The 27,980-nt window shown below is 38.8% G+C and overlaps 1 protein-coding gene across 1 annotated transcript in view; it reads right to left on the bottom strand.

Annotated features, from left to right (window-relative positions):
• Positions 1-1,549: 1,549 nt before the first annotated feature.
• The window catches only part of CFAP97D1 (CFAP97 domain containing 1), a 45,295-nt gene continuing 18,864 nt past the window's right edge, over positions 1,550-27,980 (bottom strand). The window contains exons 2-5 of the mRNA XM_075215381.1: positions 23,378-23,448; positions 21,975-22,093; positions 5,826-5,883; positions 1,550-1,659 (exon numbers count right to left, since the gene is read on the bottom strand). Of these exons, the coding sequence (XP_075071482.1) occupies positions 1,642-1,659; positions 5,826-5,883; positions 21,975-22,093; positions 23,378-23,448 (266 nt within the window). The 3' untranslated portion in view covers positions 1,550-1,641. The remainder of the gene's footprint in view (positions 1,660-5,825; positions 5,884-21,974; positions 22,094-23,377; positions 23,449-27,980) is intronic.

The following is a 27,980-nucleotide window of genomic DNA, read 5'->3' as shown; positions in this document are numbered from 1 at the left end:
TTTTATTTTATTTTCATTGAATTGCGCCATGGATGAAGAATCCCACTTCCATCTGGAAACAAGACTTTTATGTTCAAACAAGTGGTAAAAGAAGGAGTTTGGGCTGCGTTTATTTGAATAAAAGTTTTATTTAACACTTTGTGTGTGGTTTTATTTTCTGCATAAGTTATTGTGGAATTGCATGTTAAGTCAGCATGCACTGTCAGCTATGGTAATGCTAGTACTTGTAGTTCAACAAGCTCCAACATACACTTACAGTCAGTGGCTGCCAATGCTTGTAGTGAAACAATAGCTGGGACCACATTGGCCAGATCTATTTCTCTTAATGTAACACAATTACCAAAGGCCCTTGGGTACTGGGAAGAGCCCCAGTGCTATCAAGTACAGGACTGGTGGCCATTTGGGGAGTAGAAGTAGCAGTAGTTTGCTCGGAATTCTTTTTTTTTTTTACAAGCTCATCTTTTGTTCCTTTGCTGACTGACATCAGCAGGTGCAATGCTGAAGTGCATTATATGGCACACAAGCATTAGTAGACAGGCATATATAATATTGTAGTTACACTGCATTCATAATCTGAAAATATCCAGTAACTGTGCCCGGTCATTCACATATGTAATTGCAAGAAGCAAGTTCCTTAGAAGACAGTCTTCATTGTAAATGTGCTTCAGAACATGTAACATTGTAACAGCAGATGATAATTTCCTTTAATAAATCGGTTAGGTGCCCCCCTACACCCGGAATCTACCCTCGCAAACAGTTCAGTATTTCTGTGAATCAAACATCTTTCTTCAGATGTTTAGTTTTATTAGTATTGTTGTAGTTACTCAAAGCAATCTAAGTTTGACTCAACACATCTGGGTAATGTACACTATAATAAACCAAAGTGTAATTACCAAAGGAGCCCACTACTCTGATACCCCAGGAGTACTTTTGGGTGGAGGAAACACACAATGGCTTCCACTCTCCCCTAACAGAGGCCATCCTAAAAGTTAACAAGTACAGTACCTTTGCCAGTCCAGTGTGGGTTTTTTACAAAGCTACATATGTATTTGGGAATGTTATAAACTCTTTCATATGAGATAACTTTTAGGTTTAGTAGCCTTTTAAGTTATTGAGCTTGATTACATGTTGAACCAAATGAGTAGCTTGGGATCAAACATAATCAAATATACATTATAGCAACTGTGATCATGCAGATGTGGCAAATTATGGCAAAACACTTTTGGTAAAACACTTTCTTCATTTGTATAAAAAAACAACAACAGACTGCCAATGCAATTCGTATGAAATCACAAGTACTTCTACTCAACTTGATGTCAAAGGCAGGTAACAACTACATAATAAAAATGCAAATGAAGTATTTCTAGAATACATGGCTATAGTGCTATACATGTCCCTTTTATAGACTATCACTATTATTATATTATACTATATTATACTATACTGGTTTTACTATTACTAAACTATGGACCCATTTAAGATTCCATCAATTGTCAAGCTAAGGTGTTTAAATCTGTAAAATAAAAAGAAGGAAAAATCACGGTTTATTTCATTGTGTGCTTATTTTTATTAAACTTGATTGTTAAAAATAAAGAGGAAGGTCAGGGTTCCTGGAAGTAAACGTGGTTTAGGAGTTGGTTTTCATCTTATTCTTCTACCCTGTACATCAAAAACACAACAGGATATTGTAAAAAGCTTTAAGACATGTGGATACAGAAATTTAAATCAAACAGTTTTCCACATAATAGGTGTGAAAGTCTTTTGGTCTTTGAAACATTGTTCATTTCCTATTGATGCATAAGGTACATTTGTAAAGATAAAACTGGGTTAGTATTGTCGATAGACATAGCTGTTTAATTGGCTATTTTATTAGCTATATTTTTTAAAAGAATATAAATAAATACATGTAAAGGGAATTGCCACTTTTTGGAAGAGCAGCCCTACACTCCAGTACTTGCATATAGCAAATTGCAGTGAAAAAAGTAATAAAGTGGCTATCCACTAGTGGACAAGCCCTTCGCATTCAATGGTCCTCACATCCCCGTTAGTTATTGAACAGGGTCTCCCCCTCTCTTAGGGTTCTTGTCATTTCCTGTTTTCATCCACAGTTTCCAAGTGGAGAAGTAAAGATCTATCCTGGAACCCAAGTCTGGCCAGGCAATATAATGCTGCCCAGTTTAAGGTGTGTATCTACTGCAACACCTGAATAGAAAAGACAAGTGTTCCATCTGGTGAAGTGCCATTTTAGTTACATACCTTTCATTCATACCATACAATCAATGGAAAACCATGAAGTCCCACGGTAACACTATTGGTGCTCCTCCTCCTGGAATCTGCAGCTGGCAAGAGCACAGTGGGAGTCCAGGAGGAAGAAGAGAGTCGTTTACACTAATGGGGATGGGGTATCTTTGTATCAGAGGGAGTCAGTGTGGAACTGGACCAATGGGACCCTAGGGACATTCCTGGTGGGCCCTCAATGCCAGTGGGCCCAGCCACTTCCAGTGGTGAGGATTCATAATTGGTGTGGTGTGGCATGAGAGCCCCGTGCAAGGCAAATCGCAACACCCACATGGACACCTTTTTATATGAGAACAATGTGCTGGTTCTGGCTGCCTTTGATTGGCTGTACAGGAGGGCAGAGTTTTAAACTTGTGAGGTTACAGGTTGCAGCTTCTCAAAGCTGCAAGTAATGCGTGGGGACTGAAACCAACATGAGACATGGAGCAGTGGAGAAAAAGAGAAAAGCACAGACAAAGAAGCAAGCGGGCAAAACAGATAGCTGAGGCCAGGGATGCAATATAAGTCATGGAGATAAAAAGGGTGGGGTGCAGTTAAGGGGAGACAAGTAAGGGGTTATGTTTATAACATTATATATATTTTATTCCACAATCCTGTATGTGTTATGAGGTGCTAAGGAATAGCATATACATATATATATATATATATATATATATATATATATATATATATGTGTGTGTTTTTTTTATTTTTTATTTTTTTCCTTAACATCTCTTTCGGGGTAGGAGACGTAAGGGGAGAAAGGGCAGAAAATAGGCAATAGGGAAAGACATTAAGGCAAAGAAGCAGGGGCAATAAAGGGGTAGACATGAGGTATGATTGTTCTGGGGAGCTAAGGACTAAAAAAACGGGGGAAGGAACTGGATCAACAGGGAAAACTGGCAATCCGTGAGAGTTGAGAATGTGTGGAAATGACAGGAGTTGAGTTGAGTTGCATCAGGGTCCCTGGACCAGACCAGCCTGAATCTAGCAGCATCACAGACTGAGAAACAGGAGATCACAGATAGTCATCAATTACAGATAGGATTAATAATACATTTCTCTATTTTTTTTTAAACCTAATTGCTTATTTCACTGTAATGTTAATATAGATTTTTCATTTGGCCATGCCCATCGACACTGCTTTGCAACGCTACTTGTTATTAGGTGGGACCCAACCATTGGTTTTCCCGATGGGCCCTTCATGCCCCAGTCCAACACTGGATGAAGTTGTTCAAGATTGAAATGGTGGCACTGGGATCAGTAATTCAGAAATGTTGTAATCCTTGGATGCATCTATATCTGTAATTGTCAGTGGGAAATGTTAAGAATTAAATACTGCAATTACTACTAGGTCTTAACACTAAAGATCTGAAAGGAACATACAATATATCTTGGCTACAACTTAATAAGAATTTGAGTGCATCAGGTATTTTCTTGTGAAATGAAAGAACATGAGATGCATTCAAATCCACTGCATAACAAGATATCAGACAGGGTGAAATGTGTTCTGCTTTTGCTTTTCTTCAAAGTCTATTGAACCTGACATTTTAGTTGTGATATCTTTGCAAGCTGGTCAAGAAAGTCTAATTGGCCTTAAACAAATCGATCCAAAGAGAAGCCGGACATGCTATTATATTTCTCTGGATGACAAATTGCCTTTATAAGTTGCTTCTGTCTATGATCTTACCGGGCTGGACCAGCAGTGAAAGAAGATGCTTTGTGTGACACTAAATTACTTTACTGCATTTTCATTGTAGTAATTAAAATATTGGAATGTGTGTGGGGAGCCATTTAACCGAGACCAATTGTCTCAAAATAAGCAAAAGCTTTTTGCAGGACTACTAACAAAGAATGTAAAGATGTTATGTATAAGTAGGATTATTATGTATGAATAGGCTCATTACAGGGGAAATATGGACCCGATATAGTTAACCCTGATGGCTTTAGACAGTTACAGCTGCTGTAGTTTACCCATAAGCAAATGGAAAGTAACACAGCAAAGAATGCCAAAATACTGTTTTTTTAAAAAAAATTGAAATTACAAAAAAGTAAAAGCAAATCTGTGTATTTTTTCCTAAACACAACTAAGAAATACTTTATGGTTCTTGCCTTGGCATCAATCCACCTTTTCAAAAGAGAAAAAAAGCAGAATTGTAGACATAGGTTTTTATAATAAAATCTGCACTTAAAAATGAAAATGCGTTTACTTATATTTTTGCTACCATAAGATGTGTATCACCGGCACGATGAAGTCATCATCCTACCGTCTCCTCCCACAGTATGCCAGTGGGGGACGAGTAAGTACGTTTTTTACTTATTTGAACTCCTTCAGTGCTAAGGATGAGTGGGACTTGTTCTTCTGAGGTATATGTTCCTTAGTACTGAAGGGGCTTATGGTCATTGTATTATCAACTGTTTGCTATGACATACAAGTGGAAGGTCTATTTAATATATTTTCTTCTTAAGTGATCTGCAGAACAACTCATTATTTGCAAATCATTTCTTAAAGACACTGTCTCTCTGGCAATACTGGCTCTATCTAACCTAGAATGAATATCACCTAATTTTGTGTCTACATATTTTTTAGAAAACAATGCTTTACTTCAGGCCTGGCTAATGTGTGGCTCTCTAGGTGTTGTGAAACTACAAGGCTTGTAGTTTCAGAAAACCTGGAGAGCCACAAGTTGGCCAGGCCTGCTTTACTGTAAAACAAAGCAGGCATTGCTCATTACAACTCCCATTCCTCAATCCATAAAAAAGCACAAAACAAACTAAAAAAAGTAAAACAAAATAGACACTGAAATAGACAGACTACATGGACAAAACTTTTCTTTTTTTCTGCTGATGCAATCTAATTGATGCATTAATCCATTCTTAGAGACTGGAAAATGGGCTGAGCAGGATTAAGCTTACTTGCCAGCATTTGAGATCTCCCCTCCGGGTGCCTGACGGTGGGACCTGCGTCATTAAGCCCACGCTCCTTTATACTGAATTCTTTACTCAGAATCTTTTTCAAATCCCTCTCCATTCTTACCCTGTGAGCTACAGTCTGGTGGGCCCTGGATGTGCTCCACACTCGATGACTTCTGTCCCTGAACTCTGCACGCCCAGTGTCAGCACATTGAGCTCACACAGCTTGTCACAGGTGAGCTTCTGATGCAACCCACTCGATGATCTCAGGCCTACCAGGACAGGTGATTTAACCCATGTACTGGGTGGCTGTTACTTGCTATACATTGTAGGAGGAAGGACTCTCTTATATAATATAAACCTAGGTGAGAGCTTTGTGTGACATGATATAACCAATAAAAGGGGGCTATACTCATAAATACAATATGTCCAAAATAAATGTCATCAAACAAAGTGACACTAAAATTGATCATGACAAGCATCTAATGATAACATTGCAGAATGCTTGCTGACATGTACAGGTCAGCGGACAGATTTGGTAGTTTCACAGTTGACTTGTGATGTTCCGAGATCATTACTAGAGCTTCTCGTAGATATTAATAGAACAATATATTTGAACACAAAAATGAAATCACCTTCCACTCATCTTCCCATTTCTTGTGATCAGTTTGGCTTGCTTTCTTGAATCCTCTTCTATAAAACAAAAGTATGACAGTAAATTTATAATTACAAACAACACCCATATGAACTCAATTAGCTACATGGAATTTATATAAGGCAACTACACCTAATATACATGTTAATTAAAGATGAAAATGGGTCTTGTCACATTATCACACACATATGTATATTGGATATATATATAGAAAGTGTATGTGCATATTTATATCATTTATTAGCTCTAATATACTAACAGAACCTGAGATAAATTGTATCATATAGACTTGGGGGTATATTTACTTATCTGCGGGATTGAAAATGTGGAGATGTAGCCTGTAGCAACCAACCAGATTCTTGCTTTCATTTATTTAGTGCATTCTACAAAATGACAGCTAGAATCTGATTGGTTGCTATAGGCAACATCTCCACTTTTTCAAACCCACAGTTTAGTAAATATACCCCCTAAAGTATCAATGAATATACCACAACACCCTACCACAAAGTATTCCACTGTTTAAACACAGGACACAAAGCACAATCTGTATTTACTGTTTCCAATACATAATGTGCACATTAGCGAGCATTCAGTTTTCTGGAACAGAGTGCTCTGCCCTGTAATGTTGAAATAAAAGAGGCAATCAAGTAGTTTAGTGCACATGACAGATAGGGGCTAGAAATCTAATTAAAATGGTGAGAAGAAAAATCTAATCTGCAGTATGTGAAGAAGTTAACAACACAGTATTTCTTCTGGAGCCAGAACTCTGCTTGCTTGGCTTTTGAAAGGACACTGACAAATGGAACCAAGAAAAACTATTACAGTGGAGAACAGTAAGTGATCACAAAATAAATATCAAGTGAGAAAACATTACATTTCTATTACTATGTATGTTAATCACTCCTAAAGATCTACCACTCTCCTCCTCTATGACTTCTCCCTATATGCATTGTTACATCCCTATAATGGCATCTTAATGTTTAGAACTTAAAAGCCTATGCTCAATCTTAGTGGCCCCTACATTGTCTAGTGACTAACATGGGGGTCCATTGCACCAAACAGACACACACTTGAATGGCTTATTTATTTAGTACACCTAGAGATGAGCAAAAATGTTCATGATTGTTTCATGAAATTTTCACCTTTGACTACGAAATTTTGAAAAGCAAAAGCAGAAGTCAAGATTTGCATCAGCTGTATCTTGCACCTCTGTTCTGCCAAAAAAACAACAAAAATTTGCCATGTTTTTTTTTCCAGTTCTAAGATTTACTCTCCCTTGTAATAGACTACAGAAAGTGAAGGTTAAAGTTACATTGACTTTAAATGCAGCATAGTAACAAATGCGGAGCAAGAAATGCCACTCATGGTAACATGGGCGTATTTGGTATAGCCACACCGCTGGGTTTTCACAAATATTATATAGCTAACATTGGTCCTGATGTCAGAAACAGATCAACAGTTACTCTGAATGACTTATGCACAGTCACATTTAGGCTATAGTCGGCCAGCTAACAGCTGCCTACAACACTGATGCAGAAAGAGTCGTATCAGAATGCACAATGCATCATACATGGTCACAGATGGGATATGGCAGAGGAAGACACAATCAAACTGAACTTCGGTCAGTGCATATCAGAAAGGTTTAGTTGGAGGGGGCTATTAGCCACAAACAATGAATGCTGATGATTGGAAAACATTACCTGGTCTAATTAATCCTGGCTCCTGCCTTTTCTTGCTAATGAGAGGATAAGGATTTGGCAACAACTGCATGAGTCTATGGATCCATCCTGCCACATGTCAACAATGCAGACTGGTCAAAGCGCTGTAATATTGGGTGATGTGTTTTTGTGGCAAACATTGGGTATCTTGATACAATTAGAGCGTTCAAAAAAGGCCACAGGATATCTGGCAAATTTAAATATTGTTGCTTATTAGTTGCATCCATTTGTGTCAACTTTGTTTCCATCTGTGAATGTTTTTACAAGATAATGCTCCACACCATGAGGTTAGGAGAGTTCTTAGGAATAACAAATAATGTAGTGACCTCAAAGAGACTACATTATTCCTTATTCCTCAGAACTTTCCTAACCCTACGGTGTGGAGCATTAGGATTTCCCTTAATGTAGTGGCTTCTCCTTTCCTTCAGCCTCACCTGATTACATCCCCTCATTCCTGCACCTTAATCCAAATGTACACAGCAACACCTAAGTACTATTAAACCAATTAATTTATTATTTTTACTAAAACAATTATTTTCTCCTATGATTACACTGTGGTGCCCTAATCAGTCTGTCTCTTTCTACAACAAAACACTTCAAAGACAAAATCGACACCATTTGACAAGATATTTCCTCATGCCAAATTACACATACTCCACCCACTCTACCCACCTTCTCCTACACTCCCCATACCACCCTCAATTATTTTTCTTAAGTAACTGCAGATGAAGTCTCTGCATTCATCTCATCCTACAACCTCACCCTATTCCCTCCCAACTTCACTGCTCCCTCTCCCCCACTGCATGTCCACCTCTTTAATCTGTCTCTCTCCACTGGCACATTTCTATCCTCCTTTACACATGCGCTCATCTAACCAATTCTAAAGAAACCATCTCTCAATCCAGCCTCTCTCTCCAACTACACCCTATTTTTCTCCTCTCTTGTGCCTCCAAACTACTTGAACAATTGGTATACAACCACCTGTCTCACTTTCTCTCCTCCCACTCCATTCTGGACTCTCTGCAATCAGACTTCCACCCCAACATTCCACTGAAACTGCTCTCAAAAAAGTGATCAATGATCCACTTAAAAAAGTCTAAGGGTCATAGCTCCTTACTCATCCTCCTGGACCTCTCTGCTGATTTTGACACTGTTGATTACACTCTTCTCCTACACAGCATTCACTCCATTGGCCTTCGTTATACAGTTCTTTCCTGGTTCAGTTACCTACCTATGTTACTGCTCCTTTAGTGTTTCTACCTCTGGCACATCCTCTCCTCCAGGCCCACTATGTGTTGGGGTCCCATAAGGTTCTGTTCTTGGCTCTTTACTTTTCTCACTGTACACCTCTTCTCTTAGGGAACTAATTTTCTCATTCAGCCTCCAGCACCACTTCTACACTGATACCCAAATCTATATCTCCTCCCCTTCTGTACTATGTCGTGTAACTAACTGTCTCTCTGCTATCACCACATGAATGTCCCAATACTATTAAAGCTCAACATGTCCAAAACAGAACTTATCTTCCCTCCTCTCAGAGTCATCGCCTCCTCTCAAATCTCCCTCACTGTCAATAACACCACAATTTTTTTCCTATCCAACATGCTTTCAAAACTCTTATCCATTCTCTCACCATCTCCTGTCTTGACTACTGCAATTTCCTGCTATCTTGCATTCCCCTCACCCATGTATCCCCACTTCAATCCATCCTAAATGTTCCTGCAAGACTGATTTTCCCCTCTCACCACTTCACTTCTGTTGCACTACTTTGCAAATCTCTACACTAGCTCTCGATGTTCCTCCAGTATCCAAATCAAATTACTCACCCATCCTGCAGAGCCCTGAACAACACTACCCCTTCATACATTTCATGTGAGGATACCACCCTTAGCTGTGATGGCAGTTACCCTCTGTGAGATTTAACTCACTCGCGTAGACCAGAATATATCCAAAATAAGGCTTTATTACAACAGCACCACACCACAAGACGTTCACTAGATACAGGGCAAATGGTAGCATGTATCCTCCAGCAGCCTCTTGCAGTCAGCACTCCAAAATAATAATCTCAGTCTCTTTCAGAGTCTTATCCTCCCACAATATTACCACTACCGATTATCAAAACAGTTATAGTGTCGCCCAGCCTGGATTACTGGTTCACACAGACCCTGTCCTGGTAGGGTTTCCTCCAGCGGCACCACGATGCCTGACCCAGAGTCCTATTCACTGATGTCTTGTACACCAGGATCCTCCAAGCTAGAATAGCTATCTTGGCATTCTGCTCTCCCTATATTCTTCGCTGTATACACAGGAAGTACAGTCAGATGTCTCAATCCTCCCCCTTACAGCAGGGGTCTCTCAGTGGACACTTTAGCTGTTAGACATACAGTCTCTGTTACCTTTATTATACAATGTTATGGCTTGACTCAATTAGCTATTTGGCTGAACACACTAAACAAAGGGTTACAATATAACATCAATGAATGACACTTCACGCTTGCGTGAATCAACAAGACATTTGGCACATGGTATCTGCAACATTACACAATCTGAGTCTGTGATATATTTTGATAGAATAACATTTATATTGATACATATTAATACATTTCCCAATGCTATTTCAGCCAGTATATTACTGCAGAGGCACATTGCATATAATCTAGAAGTTCTAACCTAATTACCTCTCAGATTACCTGTTGGCCTAGCTAGTTAACATGGGCTGCCAGCTAGTTAACTCAGATATGGTTCTGATTACAAACCAAGTCTAAGGTGCACCTCATAACAATGGACATTTGAGACAAATGGTAATTACATTAGCTAACACAAGCAAAATGACTTCTGCTGCCCTGTTATTTTCACACAGTATGGAAATATTCTTTGTATTTCTAATACATACAATATTTCAGGTAATAGCAAGGGCAAAATGTACCTAATAACATGAAATAATAATACACATAATACACCGATGCTCTGGTGTATATACTTAGACTGGGATAAGGATTAAAAAGTACATTAAGCTGTCACAAACGGGTGATGAATAAAAAGTTCTCAGTCCAGTAGCACCCCGTTTCGTCACATCTTATAACACCCTCTTAGATCTACCTTTGGCCTATACCTTGTCTTGTTCCTGGAATTTACCTCTGACTCTCGTCTACAAGTGGAATTTCATACCTCATCGAACCAGGCTTTCCAACAGTCTTCAAATCTTTAGATGCTCTTTAAAAACACATCTCTTTATTAGAACTTACCTTATCACTGATGATAATACTCACACTAATGCACCCTCACAACTGTCCCAATCTCTACTCTGAATCACACTTGCTCCTCTTGCTTCAGCTGTGCCCTCTTCCACTTAGAATGTAAGCTCTCTAATGAGCAGGGTCCTACATACCCTTTGTTTTATTGTCTGCACTTATTTTGAATACCTTGTATGTCCCTGTTTTATGTATGTCCTGTTTTCACTACTGTACTGTGCTGAGGAGCACTGCGGCGCTTTTAAAATCTACAATAATAATAATAATAGTAATAATAATAATAAATGTGGACACATTAGGATAAACTATGGTACACATTAAGGTCAACATGGCTAAGCGTTTAATTGCTGCATTTTGCTTCGTGCACATCCCAACAAATTAAGAGGAGATAATTTATAAAGTGCATAACTGTCACATGCCCCAAGATTTCATCTAAGGTTTTGCACAATGAGATCTGCAGAACTTTGCACCAGCTGACTTGAATAGTTCAACAGAGTGGGGCATACATCCATTTTTTGCACATCATTAGAAGAGCGCATTTCTAGGTGCACTTTTCCAAATTTGCACAAAAAACAAATCTACACACAAAAGTTACATACTACATATAATAAAACAGAACTGGGTGCCACTCACAATCAGGGTTCATTTGATTAATCATGAGAGCTAAAGCCATAAATTAAGCAAAACAGAGCAGTATTTTTGGAGAAATACTAAGTGGTAGGAGGTTGGATTTCGATGTGGCATTTACACTTATGCACAATGCACCTCCATCTCCCCTGGGCAGGTCACTGCAAAAAAAAGGGAACAAAGAACTAAGCAGTCAATCACATTCCCACTGCCAAATTCTCCCTCTCTTTGTAGCCACACATACCCACCAATTACTCTCCAGGTACATGTTGCTAGGACCACTTTGGAACTTAAGCACCCCCCAGGACGAGAGCACCAACTCTTCAGATACTGGACACGACATAACCTGCTCTCTGTTGCGGTTGCTTTCTGACCAAGGACCTTATTTCCACATCTACTAAATTTTGCTTCAACACAATCAGCCCCCCAAAGAACTCCATGAATTGGCCATGGGAGTGAGACATGGAGGAGGTAATGGAACCGAAGGAGTGGTCTAAAATCAGACTTAATCTGGCTAAAATGTCAATATCAGTTTGAGTAAAATAGAACGCTCACAAAATCTTTTATAGATGGTACTGGGCCCCCACCCACATTCGCTCAGTTTTCCCTAATTCCTCGGATCTCTGTTGACGTGGCTGCGGGCAACGAGTCACCCTGCTGCATATATGGTGGAAATACCCAAAAATACACCTCTACTGGCAAGAAGTCCACTTGCTCATATTATCCATCACTGACGTCAGCATGCCAGCCTCTGTATTATACACACTGTTACCACGTCATTCACAAAAGTTGATCCGACTCATAGTAAATGCGGCAAAATGCCTCATAGCCGCCAACTGGAAAAACATTGCCCCACTTACTATCTCCAGTACTGTTTAGAGCGTGTGGGCTCCATATTGTATGGAGAGCATAACAACCACACTTCACAATACCCCCCACTGCTTTCCAGGCTGTTTGGCCACCATGGACCAGTCACTATGGAGCTGCCTCTCAATGAACCACAACATATTCCCACTTACTAAACTCTCCCCACCCGCCCTCACAACATTGGGGATTCATCGCTGTCCAACATCATTCTCCCACTTTCACATTTTTCCTAAATAACCTTCCCATCCCCGCTTCCCTGCCCCCCAACTAACCTCCACCACATTGTATGTCTTCCCCTAAAAAACATGACATATAGATACCCCTCCGTATGCATGGGTTCATTTCCTCTTCTTAGATCCTATTTTTGCCCTTTGACCTTGTGTTTTTGACTTTTTTATGACTGTGAAATGCACCTGTACCTATGCACCCATTGACTTGTTGCTTTTCACCTTCAGGCCTTGTAAAAATCAATATGACCAAATGGGCTGGTCATACTATAACAGATAGGCCTGCAGTGTGGGGTCCCCTGTCATAAGTTGAAACTAGCCCAAGGCCAGTATCCACAGTGCTGAATTCTTTAGGGAAAATCCAGCCCTTCAAAAAAAATAAAAATATGTGTATCCAACTGGTGAAACCTAAACTAGCTCCTTGGGTGATGGATACTAAGGTAACCACATATTGTGTGGGAATGATTAAGCACTGTTGTGGAATTACAAGTCACAGCAAGCCCTGGAAGCCATTGACTGTTTGGGCATGGTGGTGCATATAAAACTACAAGTGGCAGAAAGTCCATGGCTGCCAGAGAATGCTGGAGCTTGCGGAAATACAAACGCCAGCATGAACTAGCAACCGATGTATGCTGGAACATTTAGTTTCACAAAAGTATATAATAGTATTAAAAATTACACACACAGAATGTTGTTATATTGTAATTAAAATACTTCCCAAAAACCCTAGTATACTTCTTTATTATCTGAAATTCAGTCTTAAAGTAGTCCAATTGGAATAAAAATAAAAACCCTAAACAAAATGACATACTTACTCGGAGCAGAGCTGTGGTGCGAATGAATGAAGGGGTCAATAAGTGATCAGCCAATCACAACTCACAATGACTTGGATTGGCTGGAGCATGGGAAAACCCCTGTGACTGGCTGGAGCATATTGATCCATTGAGGTCAATGAAGTTTATAAAATTCATCAGTTTTATTCATTGATTCAGACTCACAGTTATAGTGTGACCAGCAGGGCCATCTTAACAACATTATGGGCCCCCGGGCAAAGCAGTGCACCGGGGCCCCTACATCATACTTGCCAACGCTTCTGCCCGCATTAGGGCCAAACTGCCGCGATTCTCCGGGAATCGCGGCATTTGGCCTGCCCCCGCTGTCAAATGACACGTTTTGCGTCATTACATCGCGGGGGCAGCTCCAAAATGCCGCTATTTTGGAGCCCTGCCCCCCACACGCCCACTTGCAACAGAGAGTCTCCCGGACACCAATTGAAAAAAGTTGGTAAGTATGCCCTACATATATATATATATATATATATATATATATATAGATATAGATATATATATATAGATAGATATAGATATAGATGTATAGAGATATAGATATAGATATATAGAGATAGCGATAGATGTACTTGCTCAGTGACCCTTCAAGTTTTTTTTGCAGGTTTTTTCTTTTGCAGGATTATTTGTTCTAATTAAGAGCCCTGCCTGTGGGGCCCCCGGGCACCTGCCCATCGTGCCCAATGGAAAAGATGGCCCTGGTGACCAGCCCAGTCTGACAAAGCCTGGCTCTGATTGCCACATTTGCAGGTGGACCCCATACTGTCTCTTTGCTTCAGCTGTAAGCAGCTCAGGCAATAGCACTGTTGCCTGTTATTTATTTTAGTAAATATTTATTTAATTAAGTACAGCGCTGAGAGTAGCTCGGGCACTACGGCCAATTATAATATCAACACAGATGGTCTAAGTGTGAAAGACAACAATTATTACACAATATAAACCTAATATACTGTGCTAACGAAAATTTAGACATACAAATGTAAAAATGATTGTGGCACAACCAACAGATGTATCAAAGGATGAAAAATTCTAATGTCTGTTGTATAAATTGACAGCGCACTCAATAATAGAACAATTACATAGGAATACCAGTCTCTATTTCCATGTTCGAATTGAACCAGTTCTAAAACTACTGATTGTCACTAAATGTCAAATTGGAACCTTACTGTGACTTTGTTGAATACAATACAATAGCCGACTCGAATATATCCTGTAAAGTGTCTGGATGTGTGAGAAGTTATAGAACTGATGGTGTAAAACATGAAATAAATACACACGATATACCTCAAACTGATTTCACTTCTCTCTTTAAATGTGAGTCCGAGTAATGAGCTCAATAAGTTCACCAAACGGGGGAGTCTGCTTCAACTGCAAATAGCGCGCGAGAGTAAACTAATCACCTTCCGTGTAAGCTACAGCTGATGATCTTGTCTGTATATAATAGAACTAAAAGCTAGAGGATCAGGTCCAATGGTAGAATAAATGAAAGTATCAAAATAGTCCAGTGTCCTAATAAGCAGCGGGATGTGTGTCTCACAGCTTCGGTTTTCAAATGCTGCTGCTTATTAAGAAAACAAAGGCACAGTAAGATTCCGATTTGACAATCAGTAGTTCTACATCTGGTTCAATTCGAACATGGAAATCGAGCTGGTTATACCTATTTAATTCATCATCATCATCATTTATTTATATAGCGCCAACATATTCCGTAGCGCTTTACAATTGTTCTATATGCTGTATAATTGTTCTATATTGAGTTCGCTGTCAATTTATACAACAGGCATTAGATTTTTTTTTTATCCTTTGATACATCTGCTGGTAGTCCCACAATCATCTTTACATTTGTATGTATAGATTTCTTAAGCACAGCATATCAGGTTTATGTATGTTATTGTCGTTTATACTTCGATCATCTGTATTGGTGTTATAATTGACAGCAGGGCCTGACCTACTCTCAGTGCTGTCATTTTCTTGTTTATTATCTTTATATGTGTGTGAAGTCCACATTCCCCCCTGTACAGCACCTGCTTCCATTGTCATTAATTATTATTATTATTATTATTATTAATTTTTATTTATAAGGCGCCACAAAGTATCCGTAGCGCCGTACAAGGACAAACAATGGCACAGTACAAGGTGAAACAGCACAGTACAAGTAACAGTAAGCACTATAACTCAGGCACAGCATGAAAGAGAGGGAGGGAGGGGAAAAGTGAGTACAGGCAGGTAACTATGGCCCAAGAGGGTGGGCACGGATGACAGGTTGAGAGTCACTGAGGGGAGCGGAGAGGAGACAGAGGGCAGAGGGACTGAGAGGAGGAGAGCTGAGTATCTGGAGAGCGCAGTTAAAAGTGATGGAAACAGAAGGTAGGAGAGCCCTACTCAAAGGAGCGAACAATCTAAAGGGAGGGGAAGACAGACAGACACATGGATGAGACGGAGAGACGGGAGGAAGAGGGAGAAGGGAAGAAGGGATGAGAAAGAGAGGTAGCCGAACGGTGGGAGTTTAGGCATGAGACTGGAAGGCTTTAAGGAAAAGGTGGGTTTTTAATGTTCGTTTGAAAGAGGACAGATTAGGGGAAGTTCTGATGGAGCGGGGGTAGATATTAGTTATCTATTTACTTTTTATTTGTATTGGTTTCTGACTATTAGCATATCATTATTCCCCTACTTGGGCTTAATATAAATTCATACAGTGTGCCAGTAGGAAGGTGGTGTTCTGTTGTCCTTTTAATTAATGTAATTAATTAATTTAATTAAATCCTTTGTTTAATATGGCAGTCATTATCATCAAGTTGATGAAGATGACTGTAGCTCTTAGCATATCTTGATGTGGTGGTAGTACAAACACAGCAATTTTGAAAGCATAGATTTACCCCTAGATTCACGTTATGGTCTACTGTCAATGAAGCCCAAAGTTTAATTATAAATACTTTTCACAGTAAGATCAGATTTGTTTATGCACCAAACTTGTACTGATTTATTATTGCCTCTGAAGTTAAGATGTCAAAAATAAAGATGGTTTTACATCCATTTTGTGTAAGTATAAATATTTCAGTACCACCAGACTCCTGATCCAATGCAGCTGCAAAATCCATTTCAGCAAAACTCACATTACCTAGTGAAGTTTTTTTTTTTTCTGTTTGTTTGTTCGTTACCAAAGCACTGTTTATATATTTTTCTTTAAGTGGGATATTGCTTCTTTTGATAATGTAGCAGAATAAATAATTGATTTGATTTTTGTATAGGGGTTGTTATAAATTGTTCTAGTTTTACAATTAGAGAAAGACCAGTGATTTACCTAAATTGTGATTGTTTCGCTCTCCTTAATATAGAGATACCATTTTTTGATTTTAGATATAAAAAGGATAAAGGGTAAATTTTTATTTATTTTTCAATTAGTCTTTTTTTTAGCTGCTTCTTTTATTAGCCCCAGTTTACAAGGATCTAATAGTGCTAACAGACACAAGAGACTGTATACAGATCTCTTGTCCAAATGTCTCTCCGTTGGAGGAAGTCCTTGTGATGTCACACACTAGATTAGTGTGCAAGCACCTGTCCCTTTGGTTTATGAAGCACACAAAATCTGCTTAATTTGGAGCTATGTTAGACCCCATACTAGAGCCTTGCACATGTGCAGAAAATATATGGTTATATCTCAAGTAATTCTTAGTCGATATAATACGTAGGAGATTTAACACAAATATAGTTAATAAATGTACCATCTCAATAGCAGTGAGAATCTTATAAACTGATTGCAGGGCATCAGTATGTGGAATTGAGGTATGTTGACTTTGTACATCTAGAGTGAAAAGCAAATTACCAGTAGATGGTAAATGAATACCAGAAATTGGGTAGGATCCTCTATATAGCACTGTGGAATCAGTGGCGCTATATAAATACATGGTGATGATGATGATATAGGATATACTGGCCTGACCAGGTGCTGCCAAACATTGGTCAATAAATATAGTGAATGGTTTGCAACTATGGGCCTACCTGGTGAAATAAACATACCAATATATTGTGGGAAATATATAACCGACCAGGGTTACAGGATATTTAGATAATAAAAAGGTGTGGATATACATATCAATATTAGTAACATCCAATGCAGTATCTACTTATTTATTAAAGATTGGAAATAGATTCATATAAAAACTCTGCAATGCTATCTATTACAGAGCTGTTTTTGGAGGACTATAGTCTATTTTATGGATGACCACAACTGCCTCCCCCTAACTATAAAATCAGGAGGATTTTCTAACTTTTATTATGGGATGTCTGAAATGTGATTAATGAAATCAAGAATTGTACTAGAAAGACCACATGCAATAAAGATTGTTTATTTGAACCAAAGGAGATGGTCTGGTGCCAAATCACTTGACACCGATTAAGAGGTCAATGTTACAACAATGTATATACAATATACATAAAGTTGGACAGGTCTGCTAGTCCTTAGCTAAGGTCAACTATACAAGCTAGGGATGGAGGAGCCCAGGGTACCTTAGTTATTCCTAGAAAGAAGCAGATGTGTTGAAATAGACTTAGTATATGCAATATTTCCTCTACTAGGCATTATATTGCTGCAATACATAGATTTTAGAACATCATCATCATTTATTTATATAGCACCACTAATTCCACAGCGCTGTACAGAGAACTCACTCACATCAGTCCCTGCCCCATTGGGCACTCTAAATTTCCTAACACACACAGACACAGAAACAGACACACAGACAGACACAGACTAGGGTCAATTTGTTAGCAGCCAATAAACCTACCAGTATGTTTTTGGAGTGTGGGAGGAAACCGGAGCACCCGGAGGAAACCCACGCAAACACAGGGAAAACATACAAACTCCTCACAGATAAGGCATCGTGCTGCCCGTGAACATTGCACAACCTATTTCTCATGTGTTTATGTCCACTACCAGTACAATAAAATGTATTGACAAAAGTGCAACACATGAAAACATATTTACTATTTTTTTCAGCACACATGTGTGAGCAAGCTCCTAGTGTTGTAAAATAAGCCTTGGGATTATGTCTCACTCGTGGGTCCAACTGCTCCATACTTGGTGAGAGTCACAGGGCAACTGATGAATTCTGATTGCTGCCAGAATTGGGGACCCCAAAGTCCCGCTGAAATAGTAGGGCTTGGGAGGTATATTATCAACTTTGTATTTGCATTTTTGGCCTGGAATTACACCAATGCCACATTATTAAATATAGTTGTCAACATTTGAAAATAATTTCTAGGAAATATGAGCTGCTGTGTGTTTATACAGCTTGTGTGGTACATCTTAAAACACTACAATACCTATCATATCATGTTTACTGAATTTAATTATAACAAACTATTTTGCATTTTAAATCTTTCTTCAATAAAACTTACCATATAGAGCCCAGAAAATAAAAGTGGATGGTAAGAATTACATTTAAGAGAGGAATTTTATTGTGCAGCTGGTTAATATTGGAAAAAAAAAATATTTAAAACATTAGCCTGTCCCTAGAAATTAGGAACAGTTGGCAACTATGAATATATATGCAATGCCTTCACATTCTATACATCCTGTGTGGTGGTGATCTGAAGGGGTAACAGCTCTCAACAATACTAATTCAGCAAGCATTATACAGGTCGAATTATAATAAATAGCTTTTTTATCTACAAAACCATTTTGCAACAGTTTTTCTTTCTTATCAAATTCAGAGTTGAGACAGAAAAGCTTTGCCAGGAAAAGTATTTGGCATGTGGTATGACTATTGTGCTAAAAATAAATTAAAATGTTATCTTTATATATATTTGAAAATAAAAAAGCTTGACTGAGAGTCTGTCTCTGAAGCCATTGTATTTTCTACCTCCTATAATAGGGGCTTTGCTCGGTCTACTAGCCACTGAAATGTATGACACTGAAAATGTAATGAAAGGACTTGTTAAAATGTTTGGGACAATGCATTGAAAGGCATGTCTGATTTCAGATTTTATATGGTGGAGGCTGGAGCTGCTCCACACAAGCTTAGTAAAAGTACTCTAAAGTCATTTCATTCCTTAATTCTATCACCATAACACTGCACACATGTATTACTGTAATACAAGAGCTGTTAGATTAAGAACTGTGTCACCAATGCCACAGGAAAACCTCACCACACAGCCTATGAAGAATTGAGTTACCTTTTCATAAAAAATAAAGCAAAAATATAGTTAAGATATGCTTAATATGTGACGATATAACAAAAGGTGAAATAATATATTCGTAAAGCACAATTATGCAGGTGATCCTTTTTATCTTATCCTTTTTTGACAGTTTTATTGTTTTATGTTAGATAGCCATGTCAGAGGCCCATTCTGTCCTGGACCGTGTACAGGTCTCACATCTTTTCAAGAGATGATATTGCAAATGTTTGGATGGGGTGCAGTTAATAAAAAAAAAACCAGTTAGTTTCTGATAAGCTACAGATACTGAGTTTGTATTACACACAGCACTGATTCTCTTTAACAGACTTCTCTACGCTCACTGTGTTGCGTACACAATCAGTAGTGTAGCTCTGATATTGATTCAGGGGCCTGGTGTCAGATCAAGTTACAACACTACTGCTGTGCTTAATGGCCCCTAGAAGGGTACAAGCATTATTTAGCTCAGTCATTCCCACCTCCAGCCCTCATGGACCACTAACAGTGCAGGTTTTCCATCTCTCTTTGCTGGAGCACAGGTGTATTCATTACTAACTGACACATTTTGAAAGATCCACAGGTGGTATAATTATATCACTTGTGACCTGGAAAACCAGCACTGTTAGGGGTCCCTGAGGACTGGAGTTGGGAAACAGTGATTTAGCTGATGAGTAGTGAGAATAAGAGAGAACAGTTCAAGCAGTGACCATATATACAGATTACTTACGCAGATAGCTGTGATTATAATGGTATATGGGCCACCACTAAATGGTTCCCAGCATTCTATTACAGATTGATCAACTTTAGTTACAGTCTGCCTTTATCTTTAACTGTGTACGGACTCTTCACTCAGGACTTTGCCAGGGGAGTCCATGGGATATTGATACACCTTGAGTGTAGGATGATAGAGAATGGGGCTCTGACCCTAGGGAGTGGTCATAGCCCATCTGTATCTCAGCAGTTTGTAGACCTCCACCTTGTGTTGCCAGCAACTGCATCCAACACTCACAATCTATATATTAGGAGGGAGACAACTTCTTCTATGTGGTGTTTTGATACAGATAAGTTGAATGAACCAGTGTTTAAGTCCCAATGGCTGTAGTTTTTTTCCCGGCTAGTAGCAGAGCTGTAATGAAGCATACCTAGCTCATTCGTTATCTCCCCAAGATAATATCTTTCCTCATTGCGAGTAAATTCTTCAAAACTGTATGAAAAAAAAACGTACTTGTAGATACTTGTAAAGACTAGGCCTGAAGATACTGTACTTATCAGATAAAGACTAGTGTGACATATGTAATAGGTTAATTTAGCTCCTGTGCCAGTCTCTTCCCTAAATGAGATTGGGAAGAGGCATGAAAACCCAAGCATAGGGTTTGCAAGATTGATCCAAGCTAGATATCAATAAAATTGCCGCTGCACTAAATGTCTTCATTTGTACCCAGCTCAGAGTCTCTGCAGTAGAGAACCATGCTAGGAGCTGACTCAGTTTGGTAGTATAATTTTATTTCCTGATATGTGGCATTCCTCTGCCCCGTCACTAGTGGGTTTTGTCAGAATTGAGAATTTTTGCTGTCTGGTTTACCCAATCGGACAAATCTAGAGGCATAGTTTTGAATTTGTTTTTGATATTTCCCAGAACATGGACTGGTATTGTTTGGAAAATATTGACAATTCTAAAATATCATTCCAAGTGAACCAGATGCATTACAAATATGTGGAAATTGATTTAGTTATTGAATAGTCATAAAGTGGTTAGATATTGAATCCCCATTAAAAGTGGAGCGGGAAGCACTTCTGCTCAAATCAGTAATAGCTCAATTTATGTAGAGGGTGCACTGGTTCTGCTTCAGAACTGTGAACAAGAAGGAAATAGCACTATTGATAATAATGATAATATTCTAAAGAATTATCATATACAGTCAAACCCACATTTTACTTTTTTAATGGTGGAGGACAACTCTGTGAAAATCTGTGAAATGGTGGAAAATCTAGACACCCTAAACTTTAAGTGAAATAAGGGAAAACACAAGGCAATTTGCATTGACTAGATTGGATAGTTTTGTTAAACAATTAACCCCCAAAGGATACAGTGAAAATGACGGGCACCTATTCAAGCTTTGCTGTGGCCTGGCATTGCCCAGTTCCATCCCTACTTATAACCACCACCCTCCCATCCATTATCACATATGATTCGGAAAGGGGTTATATGTGACAGTGGGAGAAATAATGAACATCTGACATGTAGTTGAAACTTGTGTGCGTGGTATAATCCATTGTGTACATACAACACAAGGCCCCAGATCTTAATCAACCACTGGTACTCAGCAACAGAGTACAGACAGGTACTGCATCTGTTATAAATACGGATGGAGGTGAGGCATTTTCTTTTCTGCTTAATGCCATATAACAGTATACATTACCTCTGTAAATAAGAAGTGTTCCAGCTGTCCACTGCATCTTGCCTGCGCATTATATGAGAGATTTTCTCCACCAGCAGCTGGTTAGACTTTTTTATCACAGACAGTCTTTCATGTTCCATCTGTATGATAAAGAACAAGGCAGAAACGGGGCCTGATAAACAATCCACACCAAAATGACTGTCATAATGTTATAATCTAGTCCCAGCTAATATAATATGTAGCCAAACTAAAACCATAGATTCTCTGTTTAGAATTTGATTTCCCCTTGCACAATAAAGCAAAGGAAAGTCAGAGTGTTTTAAGCAGAACACTTAGGGCTAGATTTACTAAGCTGCGGGTTTGAAAAAGTGGGGATGTTGCCTATAGCAACCAATCAGATTCTAGCTTTCATTTATTTAGTACCTTCTACAAAATGATAGCTAGAATCTGATTGGTTGCTATAGGCAACATCCCCACTTTTTCAAACCCACAGTTTAGTAAATCTAGCCCTTAGTTTGCTTGTCCACCAGGCCAAATTTGGCAACACTCCATTGCCAGAAGTACCCCCCTCCCCAGCCCCTGGCCTGTTTAAGCCTAGTGTCCCTTTTCTTGTGGTGGGGGTGCATTATTATTTAGCTCTGCTCATGCTCCTCAAAAATTTAAACCGAATAACCCACAGTATAGTGTAATATACTAAATGATTGTTATGGGATGCCTAAACTGTGCATACATTACTCAGACATTAGGAAATCTACTGCATTTTACTTTTCTAATTATTTCTTTTATGATGCAATTCATTCTATATTTGCAGATACAATTCAAATGCATTTAATTTATGGTTCAAACAGGAACAGATACTTAAAGGGAAACATGTAAAATGCAAATGAGTTTCATTTGACATTTCTTTTGAATTTGTATATAGAAATAAGAACTGAGAGCTAAAATAAGCTTGAAAGCTATTTAAAAGCTGAGGCTGTATCTTTTTTTTTTTTTTAAATCAAGTAAAATTTTATTGCATTTTTTTTACTTTTTTACAAAAAAAAGCCCAAAACATTAGGCTATTATAACAAACTAAAACCCACACAGGGGTATAAGCAGTGTCAAATATTCATACATAGCACAGTCCAAATGCATTATAGCTCAGATTTTATAGACAGATTATGCACATTATCCAAAATGCAAGATACAATGAGGTAATAACGCAGTAATATTGATAGTAAATACAAAACATTGACCTTAATAGTAAGGTCACCTGCCATGCAGTGGGCCCCATTATCTCCATGGGCCTTGTTGCAATGCAGCTGCTGCACCAATGGTAGTTCTGCCATTGATTCCACCAGTGAAACCTGCAAAGTTTGTTGGCCACATGTGGAATCAGGTGAATACTTTACAGAATAGTTTGAAAATCAAATAATATATTGTACCTGGTTTCTTTTCATTTCAGCATAATTATGTAAAGGTATACAGGGAGGCTCGCTGACTTTTTCAGATTTTGCTGTAAGGTAAAAAAACGATTAAGTAACACATACGGACATAAATAAATACATAAAGGGTTAATATAGATAAACTTGTCCACCTCTGCTTGTCTACCTAGTATATAAATACCATTTAAGGAATGATCCTTCAATATTACATTTTTTTGTAACATATTTCAATAAAATAGTCTATTTTTATAGCTTAACTGATTTAAAGGTTTAATTAAAGGTATTTTATATTTATTCATATTCAATTTGTCTTAGGTGTCACAGTAGCATCTAGAATGCCAACGTTTTGCCAAGAAATGTATTGTAGGCTACCTTCTTATATATGCCAGCTACATTTATCAAAGTAACCTCAGTATTGATACCAAATGAGTCACTACCTGAACATTATAAATGAACCACTGTTTCATTCTGTCTAATAAAATGACTTGAAAGATGAACATGTCATGATTGCTCAAAATAAAAGAGCAAAATATATATATTTTTTAATATAAAATGTTAAAAAAATCAACAAAACATTCTCTTTTAAAAATATAATCAACATTCAAATAGTGAAAAAAGTTGAACAAGAAAACAGGATGATGTCAAGTATGAACCGTCGCTGCAGATGAATTATAGAGTATAGTGTATAATATATAATCAAACAGATGCATTTGCCCAAAGGTAAATCATCTGCTCGTTTTGGGTCTCATAAATTACCAGGAATATGGTTTGAATTTAATTAATTTACTCGCATCTTTTCACAAAGCTCAGACTTGGGGATGTATCTATGCTCTGGAATCACATTCTGTGAAGATTTTATAAGCCAAGTTGGAATAGTAAATTTTATGAGCTGTGTAGACGCTGTAAATAAAACATACTGGAGCTTTATGTAAAATGTTATGTGGTAAAAAAAAAAAAAAAAATTGAACTTGTAGAATTGGTTTATTGAAATGTAAATCCAACCTTCAGGGATATTAGATTTACAGTGGAAGCAGTCCACCAGAGCATACTCAATAATATGTATTTTTATCCAGGAGCTTTATTTAAGTGTAGCTTAAATGTGGAATGTATGTGTCCTGGACAAAACAGTTTTAGGGCATATGTGGGATCATTTTATAAACTGCAGCAAAAGCATGACATATAGTTTACTGATGGTCACTAGAGATGCTCAGGCTCAGTTTTCTGAAAACCGAGCCCATCTGAACTTAGGGGATCTGAGTAAGCTCGCGAGCAGACTCGGTATCTCCGTACGTCCTCGGATCTGATTCGAGGCAAAAAGTCATCTTTGCGTTGTCGGATCTCGCGGGTTTTGGATTCCAGGAGATCCAGTGCCATTGCTCACACAGAAACAGGGGTAGCAGTGTTCTTGTCCCTCTCCAGTCTCCAGTGCCATTGCTCAGTGCCATTGCTCACACAGAAACAGGGGTAGCAGTGTTCTTGTCCCTCTCCAGTCTCCAGTGCCATTGCTCAGTGCCATTGCTCACACAGAAACAGGGGTAGCAGTGTACTTGTCCCTTTCCAGTCTCCAGTGCCATTGCTCAGTGCCATTGCTCACACTGAAACAGGGGTAGCAGTGTTCTTGTCACTTGACAAAAATTTACTGGAAATGATTGGAAATTAAGTTATCGAGGTCAATAATAATGTAGGGATAAAAAAAAGAGCCAAATTATATGATTTTAGCAAACAAAATCGGGATCCAAAACCAAATCACGCGAGGGCGGTTTTGCCAAAACTAAAACCAAAACACAAAGTTAATCCAGATCCGAACCCAAAACCAAAACACGGGGTTCAGTGAACTTCTCTAATGGTCACTAATTTTACCGACAAATTGTATAAAATGAACATGTAGTAAAAAATACATTATTAACAATCTAGACTCAATAAAATGGTATCAGAAATTGAATAAGGGGTTTTACAGAAATGAAGACACTTAAGGTTAAATTTATCAAGCTGCGGGTTTGAAAAGAGTAGATGTTGCCTATAGCAACCAGATTCTAGCTGTCATTTTGTAGAATGTACTAAATTAAATAACTAAAATTTTGCACAGGCAGATTGAAGGAGGTGGGCGGAGATGCCGCTGAAGTATCATTGAGGCACACCTCAATTTGCGGAGCAGTGTAGAAATAAGATTTTATTTTACAAAGCAAGATTATCGAGTGTAACAGAAACTCGAGGCCTTGATAAACCCTCTGTTCATCTGAGGATAAATTTATCAAGCTGCGGGTTTGAAAAAGTTGCCTATAGTAACCAATCGGATTCTAGCTGTCATTTTGAAGAATGTATTAAAATGATAACTAGAATCGGATTGGTTGTTATAGGCAACATCTCCATTTTTTCAAACCTGCAGCTTGATAAATTTATCCCCTGAAGTACACTGAGTAGCACTAGTAGGATAGGAGTTTAGGATTGGAGTCTGCGCCAGAGCACAGAAATTGAATCCGCCGTAGCAACACTCTGGAACTGTTCATGGGAACTCAAACCCGAGATCTGTAACCAGGCAAATGGAACTGGACCCCACTGTAACTCAGAAAGTGTAACACACGGAAACTCGGAACAGCATGAGTAGGAACTGGAGACAGGAACTTTGAACTCAAAACTAGGAATGGAAAACTCAGGACTGTAAGACAGCCATAGAGCTCAAACCCACACTGAACTGTAAATGAGCCCTAGAGACTTAGAACCACCCCAGTTACAGAACTGCTGATACCGGCAAAACCCCAGGCACTGCAGAATAAGCACTAGAAAATGCAAGGTTCTTGCTAAGGTAAACACTCTTGATGAATGAAGAATTCTTGCAGAAAGATGAGCAGTTTGTAGGTCCAGGGTACTCGCAGAGAGATGATAACTTGGTAATGCAGGCTATTTAGGAGCAGTGCTGGAAACAACTGGAGCCTGGGGCCAAGTACTATCCTCAGGATAGAAAGTGTGTTGTTCTGGCCATGAGCAGATCTCAGGAGCAGGTTTAAATAGGATGTTCCTAATACCTATTGGTTGCACAGATCATGTGATCACAGCTGCTGAAATCTGGTTGGGCTTGAAAGATCACCTTAACAAACTAAGATGGCCGCACCCATGCAGCAGAACAAACTATAGGTGTTTGTTTACAAATAAAGAAGTGGTGCTCAACAGAGGCAGAACTAGCAAGCTGTGGGCCCCTGGTGCAGGGAGGCGGAGAGGAGGGCACCGGGGCCCCCGATCCTCTGCGTTTGCCATGCAGTGGGTCCCATTATCTTTATGGCCCTAGTGCACTGCACCTACCGCACCAATGGTAGTTCCGCTACTGGTTTTCAAGACTGCCACAGGTGACCAGGAGAGACCCAGATAGCCATGAGATGACAATGGTGGACATGGTAATTGTGACTAAGACCCTGATGTGTGACCCTTCTCATATATACACAAAAGAGACACATGTAATAGAGACAGTCCCGATGAAAGAAATTACTTTGACATTTGAACCTCCGACCACTAGAGGTCTCTGTATTTGCAAACTTGCCCTTAGATTTGCCCCTATCCAAGATGGCCAGTTTGGCATCAAAGAGAAACCATCTTGGATCCTGTTTCCTGTATTGGCCTATAAATGGCACTTCCTGGTTCAGACATGTGCTTGAGTATTCTGCTTGCTCAGCTCCTGATACTCTACCTTGCATCTGTGACTACCTGCTTGTGTACCGAACCGGCAAATGTCTGACTACCCTCTTGTGTACCGATCCAGCAAACGTCTGATTACCCTCTTGTGTATCGACCCGGCAAACGTCTGACTACCCGCTGGATATCTACTCGGCTATTGAGCTTCATATAATACCACCTGTATCATTACAGGATACTCAAGCCTTGAAATTAATCCCGCAGAAAATATACCTATTAAGCGGCGCGTGGCAAGTTTAACCACTGTGCTAATTGAATGCCAGACGGACCTGAAATTCCTGAAGAACAGTTTTGTGGCTCTCGAATCACAGGTTAAGCAAGAGTTTCAAGTTATCTCACAAAAAGCTTGTGATGCACATAGTGGTTTCCAAGAATTTCTAATTAGACTGTCTCAACATGAGGAACGTATCTCAGAGTTGGAGAAAGGGTCACCACAAGTGGATATCTACTCGGCTATTGGGCTTCAGATAATACCACCAGTATCGTTACACCCGATGTCCATTCACTGTCATTATTTGTTCAAGTCATAATAAAGGCTAAACAGCAGTATTTTTGGAGAAAAAAGGGAAATGTATTCAATTGAAAGGGGTGATACTAAAGGGGTAGGAGGTTGGACTTGTGTAACATGATGTTTACAGTACACCTTCTAAAGATTTTTCTGCTTTTTCACACATCAAGGCTTTTTGTGGAGGCTGCTCCTAAGTGAAGAGAGTATTCGTGGACCTTGTTGTGCACTCAATGGACCATCAAGGCACACCAGTGAGCTTCGTCAATGAATTCCACTATATTTTACTTGCTGATTATAAGAAAAATAAAAATCTACTGTTTTACTACCAACACATTTATTGCCATTATTAACCATATGTGCAACTATCATTATTTTGTGTATCAGTACACTGGGACCAATGAAGTTGAAAAG

The sequence above is a fragment of the Mixophyes fleayi genome, chromosome 6 (assembly GCF_038048845.1).
Source record: "Mixophyes fleayi isolate aMixFle1 chromosome 6, aMixFle1.hap1, whole genome shotgun sequence".
NCBI classification, from domain to species: Eukaryota; Metazoa; Chordata; class Amphibia; order Anura; family Limnodynastidae; genus Mixophyes; species Mixophyes fleayi.
The sequence above is the reverse complement of the archived record's forward strand: the minus strand, read 5'-3'. Positions and strand labels throughout refer to the sequence as shown.